Source organism: Hemibagrus wyckioides, linkage group LG16, assembly GCF_019097595.1.
Source record: "Hemibagrus wyckioides isolate EC202008001 linkage group LG16, SWU_Hwy_1.0, whole genome shotgun sequence".
Taxonomy (NCBI): domain Eukaryota; kingdom Metazoa; phylum Chordata; class Actinopteri; order Siluriformes; family Bagridae; genus Hemibagrus; species Hemibagrus wyckioides.
The window spans coordinates 6,538,364-6,553,085 of record NC_080725.1 but is presented as its reverse complement, the minus strand read 5'-3'; the positions used below and the strand labels follow the sequence as shown (position 1 = coordinate 6,553,085).

Sequence of the window (14,722 nt, the reverse complement as noted above, 5' to 3'; positions counted from 1 at the left end):
GAGAGCTTGATATTATATATCAATATATATATTAAATATATATTAAAAGTGTGATATCTGTGACCTTAATTTCCCTTGATCTGGGATTCTCACACAGCAGTATCTTTACACAGAATGGTGTGTGTGTGTGTGGGGGGGGGACTTCCTGTGAGTGGAGGGTCTGCAGGATGAAATGCCGTGGAGATTAGAGACCTGAGGTGAAAATGCAGACTGGCCTGACCTGACAGGAAGTCTGTTGAAACTGAAAACACACATCAAATGTTGATGGACTACAGTACAACACCAGAAGACTATATCAGGCCCTACTCCTGTCAACCAAGAACAAGAGTCTGAGGCTATCATGGGCAAAGCCTCTCTTAAACTGGACAGTTTAGGACTGGGGAAAAACATTCTTTTTCTAATCTGCCCAGTTTGTGCCCATGATGGCCTCAGATTCCAAATTACAATTGTAAAGAGTGATTATTGGAGTTACTTTATCCTTCCTAGTAGTTTGAACTAATCTGCCCAATTTCCTCATGAACTGCTGCTTGTTTGTTTGTTTTCACACCATTATGTATATATTGGCTAGACTATTGTGTGTGGAAATTCCAGCAAATTAGTTGGTTCTGAACTACCCAAGCTGTCTGCCTGCCCTAACAACCATGCCATGGCCAATGTCACTAAGATTTCATTTTTACTTCCCAATTCTGATGTTTGATGTAAACGTTAACTGACCTGTATCTGCATGGTTTTATGCATTGTGCTGCTTCCACAATAACTGCATAAAATCAGCAGATGTATGTATATATGTTCCTATATAAGTGGACTCTTCTGACTAAAATGTATATTTATTAAAAGAAAAAAAAAACATACAGTTAAAAACATAGGTACCTTTGTGGCACAGAGTTGCATCTCGCGTGCGTGTGTGTGTAGTCCCGTAACTTAAAAAGCAATGCATTTATAATTCTACAGCAAAATGCAAATTACGCATTAATCAGATTAATGTACATTTATACAGTTTCCAACTCGCCTGTCTTGTAGAATGAGATGTTTATGTGCCCGTCCAATCTAAGCAGGAAAGTTCTGGAAGCTAACAAGCGCTGTGTATTATTGTATAGAGCTCTCGCTATAGTGCATTTTTACACAAACTAGTGGGCGGAGCTTTAGGCACAGGTGAGTAAGTACCGGTTCAAATGGGGCGTGTCTCAGCGAATTGATTAAGCTCTTTTCTACACGAGTTCTGGCAAAGCACAGGTTTGGTGCTTCTCTGCTGCGATGTCTGTCAGATAAACCGTTTATTCTCATCTCTCAGGTTACTTTGGATTCTTCCAGTTCAGGTATATATGATTTAATGACTTAATAGTGTGTGTGTGTGTGTGTGTGCGCGCGCGCGCGCGCTCAGTCTTCACAGTGTTCTGGTTGTTTGGTGGATGCTAACGGACTTTAGCCTTCCAATTAGACGACGAAAAATTAAAATGAATTCTATGTCGCTTTAATAGTCTTTTTGTAACAGTATTGTAGTAATTGCACCTCTTACCTTTCTGGGCTTTCCTAAGATACGTTTTGTTTTTACATTGTTTGAGCAAATGCTATTTCCTGTTGATGAATATTACGGTTTAGAGCTGTGGTAAATGGTAAAATCCTATAGTGTAATATACTGGGGCACATTAAAAAGGTCGGTTGTGAAAGTAGTCTTTTATATTTGTATGTGTGTCTTACATAAAATAACCTGGCTTTATGATTGCGTATCACTTCAGCAGAAACCTTTTTTTTGCGCCTGTATTATGACTTATCTTTTCAATATTACACTTACTTGATTTTTAAGGGAAGCCACACATTTGTTTATTTTATTGTTTATTTATTTATTTCAACATTTGCCCGAACCTTTGTGTTATGTTGTGTCCTGCTTGTCTGGCACTATGCATTTTGTTTATTATTGTCCGTCTTTTTAAAAATTGGTTAACAGTTGTTCAAATTATGTCCTCTTCTGCTGAATCAGCTATCCCGGATACTGCAAATCACCCACTCATTTGGACCTGCTTTGGTTATCCATCCCATAATTTCCAATGGATGTCGTTGCCATGTCCATCGGACCTTCTCTTCTTCCTCCACCCCCTCCTCCTCCTTTTCCTGCTCCTCCTCCACCTCCTCCTCCACCCATCGCAGGATGTGAACCATTCTCCCGTAGTGTCCATCGGCGCTCCAAGATGCGCAACTTTAACTGGGACACCATTCCGAAGCATAGCGTGGTCGGGAAGCGCAACGTCTGGACGTCACACAAGAAGTTGGAGGACATTCCACTGGACACCAAGCGCATGGAAGAACTGTTTAGCCACAGCGAACGTCAGCAGATGCCACTCCGGCATGGCACCGTCAAGAAGAGTGTGTGGGGCCTGCAGTCCACCAGTCCTGTATCAGAGTTTGTGAGTAGCGTGTGTTGTCCCAGCTTTCTCAGGCAGGTGGAAGGTGTCTCAGCTGGAGATTGCAGTGGGCAAACAGCTCTAAGGGTTTTGTGGTACCATATTTTGAGCAGATACAGTACATTTTAGTGTTTTCGGTAGGCAGTTAACCCCGGAAAACATGACCCGTTTTTAGAGGCAATGATCTTGCATTTATTCAGAATTTTATCAATCAGATTGTTGAATTGTCTTGTAGTACAAAGTCATGCTGCCTAGACTTCCACTATTCTGTGAAGGATGTACCACAATTGTAGTGATCTTGGCTTACTACTAGATTTGCCCTGTTTAATTAAATTTATCTCAGGGATGTACTGAAGTGATGAAATGCATCCACTTGGTCCTGAGATTCCAGTCAGTTCACCTATCAAATAGGCCAAAAGCACCTGTTTCCTGATTTTGATTCAGACACTTGTTCTTTCATTTCATTCTAAATAGCTGCTATTTTCAACTCCTACAGAGGACACAGTCATGATCATTTCAGAAGCCTAAAGTCAAAATGGCACCTTCTCAGTGAACTTTACTTGTGAGCATCTCAGCTGGAATTTTAGCTTTTAGTTGCATTATCACAAGCTTTCTATGTTTGTTCCTGTACAATGACCTCCACATTATGGTTGTGCAGTACATTGTTTATCATCACAATACTGGCCTTTGAAGTGTTAGTTAGACAGAAGCATGCAATATGCAAATGTGGGTTGCACTGGTAGGTAAGTGATCAATCATGTCCTTATTCCTCTTGTATCACAAAACTTGCTAATTTAATATTAATTAATATTATATAATTAAGATCAATAAAACAATTTATCATGTGAAATAGTCCTTCACTCATCAGCCTTTCTTTCTTTTGACAAGCTTTTTTTGTTATGCAGAAATTAAAAAGCGTGTCTGGTTACAGTTGCTCCTGTAGAAAGTTTTGTCGGTATAAAGGGAAAGGTTCTGACTGTAAGGCAGAAGTGGCTCAGGATGATTAGTATTTATAATAATGGGAAGTCCAGAGATACAATGGGATATATTTATCTTGTTTTTGCCATGTTCCTACTTTATGGTATTCCCCTCCTGAAAGTGCTATTAAAGATTTCCCCTTTTTTACACAATGACTATTTAAATGAGAATTGTTAAAGAAGCATGCAGGGCTTTATTGATTTAATTGGTTTGCTTTCTCTTTGACAGGTTCCAATTCTTAACGCAAAGAAAAGTATGAATATTGGGATTCTCCTGAAGCAGTTTAAAAGGTGAGGCTTTGGACAGAAGCAGATCATACTTGCCTGCTAATAATATCTTGGAGGAGCATGCTTCAGTCATATGTTGCCCCTTACAGATTCCCTCAGAAAGGGGAATGTTTAACTGAGTAATTTTTCCCCTGCAAATATTATTATTTTACAATTGGCTTCAAAGTAATTCTAAATGAACCATCATGACAGATGTTTGTCAGAAATTCTGAGATATTGCTTATAATTTGGAATGATTAGTTTGAAAACTGAAATAGTGAATATGTTCTGAATGCTGAATGAAGTACTGTTGTCTCAGTCCATTGTACTAATATTTTCAGCAGCATAACATGGGGTTTATTTAACCTCAAATACTAAATAGAAATTCAATTGTGTAAACACACTTCCCATGCGAGTACCTATAATGTGACGACTTATTGGGTCAATTACTAAACTAAATAACAATGACACAGTCTGACATTTCCAAACCGTCCTTATTTTTTGCTTCCTGTTTCTTCTCCTGTTTCCGTAATGGAAGTGGTAGCTCACTGTTCAAGGTGTTGGGGCTATTGCTTAGAAGGTTCCAGGTTCAAATTCAAGGACCACCAAGCTGCCACTACTGAGCCCTTGAGCAAGGCCCTTAAAGTTTAATTGCTCAGTTGTATAAATGAGATAAAGGGCATCTGCAAATGCCATAATATGAATGAATCAGTGAGGAAGCTTGGCGGTGGATATGTGCAGAAGGCTGTTGCCATTCATCGAGTTGTTCTGTTTGTGCTTTGGCTCCCCCTGCAGGCCAATTGGAGACATTGTTGAGGACATTAGGGGGGGAAACATGCGATTCACGGCTGACGGACTGAGGGAGCTGTGCAAGCTGCTGCCTGATGATGTGGAGGTACATTGTACAGCTTGTAGAGTTGTGGAGCATGAAATGGACATTACTGCCCTCATTTAATGATCACTTACAATTACCTAGGCACGCATTAAGACTGGACAGTATGGAGAATGTTTATTTTTTAATCCAGTTAATTTCAGTTTTAGCTTATCTGTTCAGATAAAATATTGCTGGTATTGTTTTTGTGGGATTTTGACCTACTGTAAATATCTACAAAAATTGGAACAATATTGTGGTTTGCTCAAAAAAAATTTTTTTGACACCCTACTTGTAGTAATAATAATAAAGATAAATGTTTGTTTTTGGAGGTTACATTTTTTTCTCCTCCAGTTGTGTTGCTGTACATTTAAAAGGGATTTGCTGGTCATCTGATTGCCTGCATAATTAAAAGAAATGAACTGCATTTTGCAGGTAAAGAAGCTGCTGTCATTCCATGGAGATGCATCTCAGCTTGCAGAGGCAGACCACTTTTTCCTGATGCTGGTTAAAGTTCCTGGGTGAGTTTAACGTCTCTGAAATTGAGGAAAGACAGACTAGGATCTGATTTTATTATATTTAAGCATGTGTTTTTGGAGATCATCATTAATTGTGAGTCAGGATATGGTTTGCTGCTCTGGCTTCCTTCCTGCAGTTATTAGTATTTAAAAGCCCTTCATGGCAGCCATCTAGAGTTGTGGATCAGTGTGAGTTGTTGATAGATTCTGTGTTTGCAGATATGAAGAAAGACTGAAAAGCCTGCTCCTCTGTGAGGAGTTCATGCCCTTTATAGAGGAGATGAAAAAATCCATTTCCATCATGACTGCAGCAGCTAATGGTATTATGCATTATCTTTTCCCCCGGTGTTATCCATTATTTTTATTGGCTGCTTGTTCCTTTTTCTCATATCCTCTCAGTATCTCTGTATTCTGTAGAAATGTAATTTTCATGAATAGTTTCTTCTCAACTTACCATATTGCTAAAATATAGAAAATGTTTGCCATTTCTTATGGTATTACCTGAATCTTTTGAATATTTTCTTACCAGATTATTGATGCCTGACAAACCTTTCTGTCTTAATCTCACAGAGCTGCTGGCATGTGATGATCTACATTCTATAATCAGACTGGTGCTTAAAGCTGGAAACTACATGAATGCTGTGAGTTTGTTTGTGTGTGTATATAGTGTGTGTGTGTGTGTGTGTACATATTAGTTTTCAGAACAACATCAATTCAGTTGACAAAGCATGGATTTCTGCAATATGTTGCTGTATGAATGTAACACAATGAGGTTTAGGTAGGTTGTGCCTGTCTGAGGAATTTCAGTGGGTGCCATGGGCTGTAATCTACACCAAGAAAACATTCCCTACACCGTATGACTATCACTACTGGATTGTACTGTTCATTCAAGACAGAGTTGTGAATTCTGAGAAGACCTTCTGCACACTAGTGTTGGATGCATTGTGCTTGCACTGGTGACTCTTCTGATCCACAATACTATTTTTATCTAATAAATTGAGGTGAACTGCTAGTTTTATGCTTTATGTGCCGTTCTTGATGAACTTTGAAAAGCCTGGGTCACCATCTCTCCGTAACCTACTCTGAACTTCTCTCTAAGGTCATATATATATATATATATATGTTGAGCACTACCTGATGATAAAACAGGCAGAGCAGTGTGTCTACCCTATATGCAGCTGTTGGAACGGACATCTTGTGCGAAGGTTTAGGAGGATTGCCTGGTCAAGAGACATGACATACACTATATTGCCAAAAGTATTTGCTCACCTGCCTTGACTCACATATGCACTTAAGTGACATCCCATTCCTAATGCATAGGGTTCAATATGACGTCGGTCCACCCTTTGCAGCTATAACAGCTTCAACTCTTCTGGGAAGGCTGTCCACAAGGTTTAGGAGTGTGTTTATAGGAATTTTTGACCATTCTTCCAGAAGCGCATTTGTGAGGTCACACACTGATGTTGGACAAGAAGGCCTGGCTCTCAGTCTCCGCTCTAATTCATCCCAAAGGTGTTCTATCAGGTTGAGGTCAGGACTCTGTGCAGGCCAGTCAAGTTCATCCACACCAGACTCTGTCATCCATGTCTTTATGGACCTTGCTTTGTGCACTGGTGCACAGTCATGTTGGAAGAGGAAGGGGCCAGCTCCAAACTGTTCCCACAAAGTTGGGAGCATGGAATTGTCCAAAATGTCTTGGTATGCTGAAGCATTCAGAGTTCCTTTCACTGGAACTAAGGGGCCAAGCCCAGTTCCTGAGAAAACAACCCCACACCATAATCCCCCCTCCACCAAACTTTACACTTGGCACAATGCAGTCAGACAAGTACCGTTCTCCTGGCAACCGCCAAACCTAGACTCGTCCATCAGATTGCCAGATGGAGAAGCGCGATTCGTCACTCCCAGAGAACGCGTCTCCACTGCTCTAGAGTCCAGTGGCGGCGTGCTTTACACCACTGCATCCGACGCTTTGCATTGCACTTGGTGATGTATGGCTTGGATGCAGCTGCTCGGCCATGGAAACCCATTCCATGAAGCTCTCTGCGCACTGTTCTCGAGCTAATCTGAAGGCCACATGAAGTTTGGAGGTCTGTAGCGATTGACTCTGCAGAAAGTTGGTGACCTCTTCACACTATGCGCCTCAGCATCCGCTGACCCCGCTCCGTCAGTTTACGTGTCCTACCACTTCGTGGCTGAGTTGCTGTCGTTCCCAAACACTTCCACGTTCTTATAATACAGCTGACAGTTGACTGTGGAATATTTAGGAGTGAGGAAATTTCACGACTGGATTTGTTGCACAGGTGGCATCCTATCACAGTTCCACGCTGGAATTCACTGAGCTCCTGAGAGCGACCCATTCTTTCACAAATGTTTGTAAAAACAGTCTGCATGCCTAGGTGCTTGATTTTATACACCTGTGGCCATGGAAGTGATTGGAACACCTGATTCTGATTATTTGGATGGGTGAGCGAATACTTTTGGCAATATAGTGTAGATTCCCTAAGGAATCATAGCAGAAATCAATAGAATAAAGATCCCCATAAGCATTCGGTTTGCCCTGCATCTCATAAAGGAAAACCCCACCCTTAAACACTGAACATTTGTAGTGTTGGATTCTGATCCGTTTGAGCACAGTGTACTGATGAGGAGTTGAGTGAGCCATACAGTCTCTATTCTGCCACTTAATACAGAGATTAATCAAGAGCTAAATCCCACTGGTGTAGTTATCAGCTGGTAGTCAAACAGCATTGTGAGTAGTGCAGAAAACCAGTAAACAAATAACAATTGATTTTGGGTGCCACTGAAGATATGAAGAAAAATTTCCTTTAACGTGACCTCCTGTTTCTGTCTGGATTTGTTCAGGATGGCTACGCTGGACGTGCACTAGGTTTCAGAATGACTTCTCTCTTGAGGCTTGTGGACACGAAGGCTAACAAACCTGGCATGAACCTTATGCACTATGTGGCTATGGTAGTATATCCACACTGAAATAAACATACTTTTTAATTTGAAATATGCTTCAGGGCATTTGTATATTCATGTGTTTATCCTGTATCATCTCTCCACCTCAGCAAGCTCAGCAGATTGATGGTGCCTTATTAAAGTTTACAGAACAGCTTCAACACATTGGAGAAGCATCAAGGTAACTGATAGGAAAAATTACTTCTACACTTAAAATAAGCTGGAACACCCAACAAGCTCTGCATGATTTTTTGATATATTCTCAGAATTCAAAAACAGGAAGTCGAGGAAGACTTTAAGAGAGAAATGGCAAAATCTCAAGAAGCAAAGGTTTATGCCAGCAAACAACCTGATCTGCAACATCAAATGGAGGAGTTTCTTCAAGTGAGTCTGCACTCTGGTCACTTTTTAGTAGTCTGATATAAAATCTGAGATCATTGTGGTGATCTGTTTTTTCCTTCATGTAGATGGCCACAAGTCAGCTAGCAGACATGGAGGCCTCTCTGAGGGAGCTGGATTTAATCAGTCACTCAGTGGCAGAGTATTTCTGTGAAGACCCTTCTACCTTTAAACTGGAAGAATGCTGCTCAATCTTCCACTCTTTCTGTGAGAAGTTTGAGAGAGCTGTACTGGTAAGTCTTGTAACACATGTACTAATTTATATATTAAACTAAAAGCATGGCCACAATCATAAAAAAGGAAATTCTCAGTTCACAGTTGTGAAATAAAAGGTAGGACTGGACAAATCTATGGGTACCTTTTGGACAGAAGAGAATTATTTTTATTTAGTTACTCAGCAGAGAAATATAAGTGTAGACTAGTGGTCACAAGAGGGTTTTTCCCTCCTGGTTCAACAACCAGACAAATGAAACTTGCTTTTGACTAAACAAAAATGTGCTATTTATAATTGTTTAATAATTATATCTGTAATTGTATATGAAATGCCTTGTCGCTGTAACTATTAACACCTTCTATACCTTCTGAATCGCTCTACCTGCTATCACACATACATTAAATTCTACTTGTAGGGTTAATGTGCTTGCATGAATGACATGACTCGAACACAGGTTTGTGGAAAAATATATAACAATCCCGTTATCACCACAGACTTTTGCCTCATTTGTGTGTGCTTAACTAGTTGAATAGCTTGCTGTAGTTTTCTTGGATTGCGTACCTACTTGGTTCAGAATTATTGCCCTTAAATTTTGCTTTGCGACACAGTTCTCATACATGGATGAGTCTGATTATACTGTTTGCAATGTATAACTCCACTCCACTATTTAATATCCATATTCATAGTTTAAAAATGAATAGACTATTAATGCAGCTGTGTGTTGAATAGGAAAATAAAGAGCGAGAGGCAGTGGAGAGGCGCCAAAGACAGCAGAGGGAGAGAGAGACGCTGAGCCGGGTAGCCAAGCGCCGTACAATTGCCTCCTGCTCTAGGCAAAACGTAGAACACGAAGCCCTGGAGTCCATCCTCACCAACTTTCTCAGCACTCGTCCTTCCCGCAGAAGACAACCCTCGTCCAACAGAGAAAGTCCAACAGAGATGGACAAAAACAACCCACTGGCTGAGAGTGTAGCTCTGGAGACTTCTGTTAATATTGACAAAAAGCATGAGAGCATTTCACTTCAAGAGCAGGACCAGAGCTTTCAGATAACCCTTGAAATTTCTGCCAAGATTGAACAAAACAAGACTTTACACACTGAGGAGCAGGAAAAGTGCTGTCTGATAGCCCCAAATAGCCCTGAAAAGGCAGAGACTGACTCTAATCCTGAAAATCAGGAAGAGAAATGCTTAAACACAGAGCAAATCTGCTGTGATGTGAATGTACAGTGTACACCAACTGGTCCAAAAAGAGCACCATGCATAGAAGACAAAGCAACTCCAAAGAACGGCAAAACCAACCATCGCAGAAGCATACTGGTCAGGCAGAATGCTGGAAAGAAGGATGAGCAAAAGGCCATGAATGAAGAGGCAGATAACGCACAAAAGGATTCCCAGAAGGATCCACTCCAGATTAGATGCCCAGTTACAGATCCAAGGGAGCGCCCACTTGTTCCAGATGTCTCCTCTCCTTTTCCCAGAGCAATAAAAGAGGTGGATTTGGCCCTTCAGAATGGCTTTGGATCACCTTGGACTGTTCTCAGTCCTCATGCATCACCCTTGTGCATGCGACACCGCAGGCATTCCTTTAGCTCCCTTAAAGATGAAGAATCGGAGGATGGTGTGTGGGCACTTCCTGATACGCCTTCGAAGGGCCCTTTGCTGGCACACATGTGCAGGTCATATGAGCACAGCTTGTCTACCTCTGTGATTAGCAGTGTGGGTATTAAAGATTCCCCATTAACAGGAACATCAGCGCAAGGAAATCTGTTAAGGTCTGCTTCAGTGGGCGAAAACCCCGAATCTGTACCCAGCTTTCGTTTCGGCGCTTTCTTCCCAAGACGCCATGGCCGAGAACCCAGAAGACAAGAGCCGTCTTCACTGATGTCCTTCTTCCAGCGATTTGGGGAGAGAGGACGGCCTGCTTCTATAGGAGACTCCTGCAGAGTAGATACTTGAATTTTTGCACTGTTTTGATTTTTGTGCGTGTTTTTATTTATCAACCCCCTCAACTGTTTTTTTAAAAGATTTAGCATCATGTGCTCACACACATTACACAATGAACACTGTAACCCAAGACAAATATGGACTTGTTTTGGAGTGTGCTCATTGTGAGCCTTAATCGAACCTTGTCTATAAAAGGGGTGATTATTTATTTGTATTTTATCATTTTCTTTAATCTAAACATCATGATGTTTTTAGCTGTGTGGATTTAATGCACTTTAACATTCCTGCTGAGGGTTCATCCTCAACACTTCCAAACATTTTTGTTTGCTCCATTTTTATGTTTGGTTTGTATTCTTTTATATAATAAAGTGTGGCATTCCACCCTAATATTCAAAGCTATATTTTTTTTTAACACATCTTTCCTACTTGTACATTTTACATAACACTTTTTTAGAATGACGCATCTGCTGTGAAAAGTGGTTTAGTCTCTGTATTTGCCACCTGCTGACATTGTGATCCCTCAAGAACACTGCGGGCTTCGTCCTCTTAACCCCCCCCTTTAGTCTTTATACTGTTTAATAGCTGTGGACTGGGATGTTGGACTTTTTTTTTTTTTTTTTTGATTTAAAGTATTTCATCATTCCATGCAACAGTTAAGTGTTGTTTTGGTGTCTGGATTTTGCACTGAATTCAGTACAGGGCTTAATATATAACTTTCCTTCTTCTATCTTTTATTTCTAGTTTGCTTTTTTTTTCCAGCTTTCCTTTGCTGTTGTGAGGTTGAAACAGAGTGCACTTGTCCTGTTGCCTCGACGACGGAGGTGTTTACAGCGTGATCTCATTTGGCTAGTGGTACAGTGAAATAATACCCGTTTAGAAGAAAGTGACCGCACACAGACTCCTTTCATTAGTATTTCGTGCCTATTCTTTTATACTTCCATAAAGCAGCCACACACTAGTGCACTTCCAATAAAGAGTTTTAAGAGATTGAGATTAAAGCTTAAGACTTCCTGATAACCTCTACCTAGGGGGAGATTTGTTTGTTTACGCTAAATATCCTGTCTATTTAGACACTGCTAGACTCCACTGTGTGAAAGCTATTTTCATATGATGACCAATTCTATGATTTTATGTGCACGGTTAAATGTATGTCTCTTTTGAAAGGGCTAGCACTAAAAGCTGGAAAGTTCATCTGACCATGAAGGTGGAACTCTGTCTTTTAGAAAGTGTCTTGCTCAGAGTTTTGTGTGTGTGCGCGTCAGGGGGTGGAGGCAGACATGAGAAACTTGAGCTACATGAGAGAGGAAGAAACTTGAGACGGAGGAATCACTCGAAAAGGTGACTTGCAGGACTTTTAAGGAAGGACTACAAGAACCTGTTTGCTAAAATAATTCTCACTGTGTTACCTGTTATAATCAAAGGTGAGTAAATTCTTTTACATTTTAAATATTCTTGTTTTTAATCTTTTAAGTATATCCTGATAGTGATCTCTTATCATTGTTATACAACGTTGAGGTAAAGCAACAACCAGCCGAAAAGAAAATGAGAATGAAAATAAGTGTTGAAGGAAATAAATAAATAAATGCACAGCTAAGAAACATTTTAAAACTGAAGACCTACAGAAATAGGGCTAATACATAACTATTTTCTTTACTATGTTTATGAAATTGCTATAATATGTATTCATATTAAAATATAACAAGTCTTTCATGAAAAAAATATGTATTGCTAAAATCTTACCGTACTAAATCTGTTTTCATTTATACGGCCTGTAATGGTGAGTGCTTAACTTTTCTTTACTTAGGAATTGCTTTTTTTTTTTTTTTTTACGAAACTTGATAAACATTACAATCAGCAGTTTTTGAGAATGTAAGCTGAAGCTTTCAGTTTTGAAACTCAGAATGCAAACAAATGTCGTTCCTCCCTTCGAAGCCACACAAAACACACACACACTGTGCAGGCTACAGCACCTGACTGCCCGTCTAAGAAAGGAGTGTTTTACTGCAGCAGACGAATGTAACTGACCCACTTGGTAAGCTGTGCTGACTGTTTGTTTATTGTGTTGGAGCTTCACGTCTTTTGTTTCTCCAAATTAAAGACACTGGAGGGCAAATATTTCGTTGACATCTACTAGAATGTGAAGAGAAATAAATCAAATATTACAAAGTATTGTAACAAACATAACTATCTCTGCCTTTAAGTGATGGTAAATGTCACATCTTTACATTTAACATGACTTGCAGACAGTATTACACATCACTAGAGTGCTTTGCAAGTTTGTTTGTATTTTCACTGAAAGTAATTGCTCCTTGGGGTCAGAACTGTTGCTTCATATAAATCATATCATGTATTGATGTACAATGATATAGCACATCTTATTTTTTTGGCAATTTCCCTCCATTCTTCCTTGCAAAAATGCTCCAGATTGATCAAAAGCTCCTCTTCATATAGTTTTCAAAAGTATTTAGATCTAAACTCAGACATTTTCAAAACATTTCATCTTCCAAAATCATTGCTTTTTGACTTGGGTTCATGCTTTGGGTTGCTATCATGTTGGATAGTGATTTCCCCCCATTTTTTGCTGTCTGCTATTCTGCAGTTATTCCTTCTAACTTAACTGAGTCTTCAGTCCCTGTCCTTAAGCAGAGAGACAACCCTGGTGTTCTTTGGGTGATGAGTATTTCTGAGCCTTTTAGAATTATGCCACATGGTTGCCACATGGTTTAGGGTGATTTAAATGGGCTTAGAGAAAAAGCTTTGGTCTAGCCGCCTTACCCCTTAGCCGAGACGTTACAGAATACAACACACACGACATGCTGAGTGAGTTCTTTAAGACCATGGCTTCAGCAGTGTGATGAAACCTAGATATCCTCATGGAAAATCCTACAGAATCTAGTTGTGTCCCAAATGATGTACTTAATGCATTATACAGTACACTATGTGGTATGTACTCTACTGTCTAATGTATGATGATTTTTTTTTTTTAACCAGAAATATAAGCTGTGACTCTCAGAATAATGCCAGCTGTGTAGTGATTACATTTGAGCTTGAATGTGCATGACTACAGGTCATGGTGTCACTTTGTTTACTACTTATGCATGGTCAAGGCTCTTCTCTCCTACAACAGTTTCCCAACCTTAACCTGGTCAACTAATAATTCCTCATCTACCGAGAAGCTTAATTTGAATCATCTGTTTGATTAATTTGTTATTCTAACTACATTTTACAGCTGAATTAGGTGAACTGGAGAATGGTAAAAGTTTTTGACATTTTTAAAAAAATATATATATATAATTTTTGAGAACTTATTGGTTATGCTGTTTTCAAAGGTTGCAACCCCCAAATTCTGAGGCATGAGAGAACATATAAAGTTTTCATTCATTCTGTGTCACAGGGGCATCAGAGAAATTTTGATAAATGCTAATTGCAAATGATGATTTAGGCTTATGTCTCTTTTGCTACAAAAATGCATGATATTTCACTAATTTTTGCACATCTTCAGGGAGACTGTTTTTGCAACCAGATGTATTTATTACACTAGCTTTCTTATCCAACTTGAAAGTCAAGACAAATGTACAATAAATAAATACTACTACTGCTATTAATAATAATAATAATAATACTAATAATATTATTATTATTATTATTATTATTATTATTTTGTGAAATATATTTATGGTTCAATATAATGGTGTGAAATTGTTATAGATATCAGACTTAAATTTTAACTTCATTTATTTATTATTATTATTATTATTATTATTATTATTATTATTATTATTATTTTCTTTTTTTCCCCCAGAATTCAGCCAATACATGTCTGATGAATGTTCTCTGGCTTCACACAAACATTTCTTAAGCTTCTTATTACAGACTTTGTGCTTGTTAATATATTTTTTACTTTAAGATCTGCCTTTAACAATGAAACCAATCTATTACAAATATTTATCATTATCTAGTTTTTCTGAAGGAAAAGCATCAGTGGTCTAGGTAGCTTGGGTTCTTGTCTTGTCATTACAGTTTATGTTATGTCCAGTTCTCTTCTGTATCTTTTGTGCACAGGTCACTGCAGGAGCTTATCCAGGTTTATATTCGAGAGCTCCACATTGACAGAGATCTCATAATGGTTTGGTAAGTTGTGCCTTTGAAAGCTTCTTGTTGCTGTCTGCAGA

General features: G+C 39.2%; 2 protein-coding genes across 3 annotated transcripts in view; both read left to right on the top strand.

Annotated features, from left to right (window-relative positions):
• Positions 1-178: 178 nt before the first annotated feature.
• Positions 179-10,897, top strand: fhdc3 (FH2 domain containing 3). 2 transcript variants are annotated; one of them, XM_058411316.1, is made up of 12 exons: positions 179-1,316; positions 1,979-2,402; positions 3,606-3,667; positions 4,439-4,538; positions 4,950-5,035; positions 5,252-5,352; positions 5,603-5,673; positions 7,895-8,002; positions 8,104-8,174; positions 8,260-8,377; positions 8,461-8,625; positions 9,336-10,896. In XM_058411316.1, the coding sequence occupies exons 2-12, from the start codon at positions 2,046-2,048 to the stop codon at positions 10,560-10,562; spliced, it is 2,466 nt and encodes an 821-aa protein (XP_058267299.1). In that variant the 5' UTR covers positions 179-1,316; positions 1,979-2,045; the 3' UTR covers positions 10,563-10,896. The 2 variants fall into 2 exon arrangements, with proteins under 2 accessions (XP_058267299.1, XP_058267300.1); XM_058411317.1 differs by lacking the exon at positions 179-1,316 and having other exon boundaries at positions 1,362-2,402; positions 9,336-10,897.
• Positions 10,898-11,828: 931 nt separating this feature from the next.
• The window catches only part of trim3b (tripartite motif containing 3b), a 37,838-nt gene continuing 34,944 nt past the window's right edge, over positions 11,829-14,722 (top strand). The window contains exons 1-2 of the mRNA XM_058411377.1: positions 11,829-11,971; positions 14,613-14,681. The gene's annotated coding sequence lies outside the window, so the exon portion shown is untranslated. The remainder of the gene's footprint in view (positions 11,972-14,612; positions 14,682-14,722) is intronic.

Excerpts from the sequence above, each read along its gene's own strand:
- fhdc3 (XM_058411317.1), top strand. The coding sequence starts at position 2,046 with ATGGATGTCGTTGCCATGTCCATCGGACCTTCTCTTCTTCCTCCACCC. Across the intron at positions 5,674-7,894 it reads CTGGAAACTACATGAATGCT|GATGGCTACGCTGGACGTGC; the intron begins GTGAGTTTGTTT and ends GGATTTGTTCAG. Across the intron at positions 8,003-8,103 it reads TTATGCACTATGTGGCTATG|CAAGCTCAGCAGATTGATGG; the intron begins GTAGTATATCCA and ends TCTCCACCTCAG.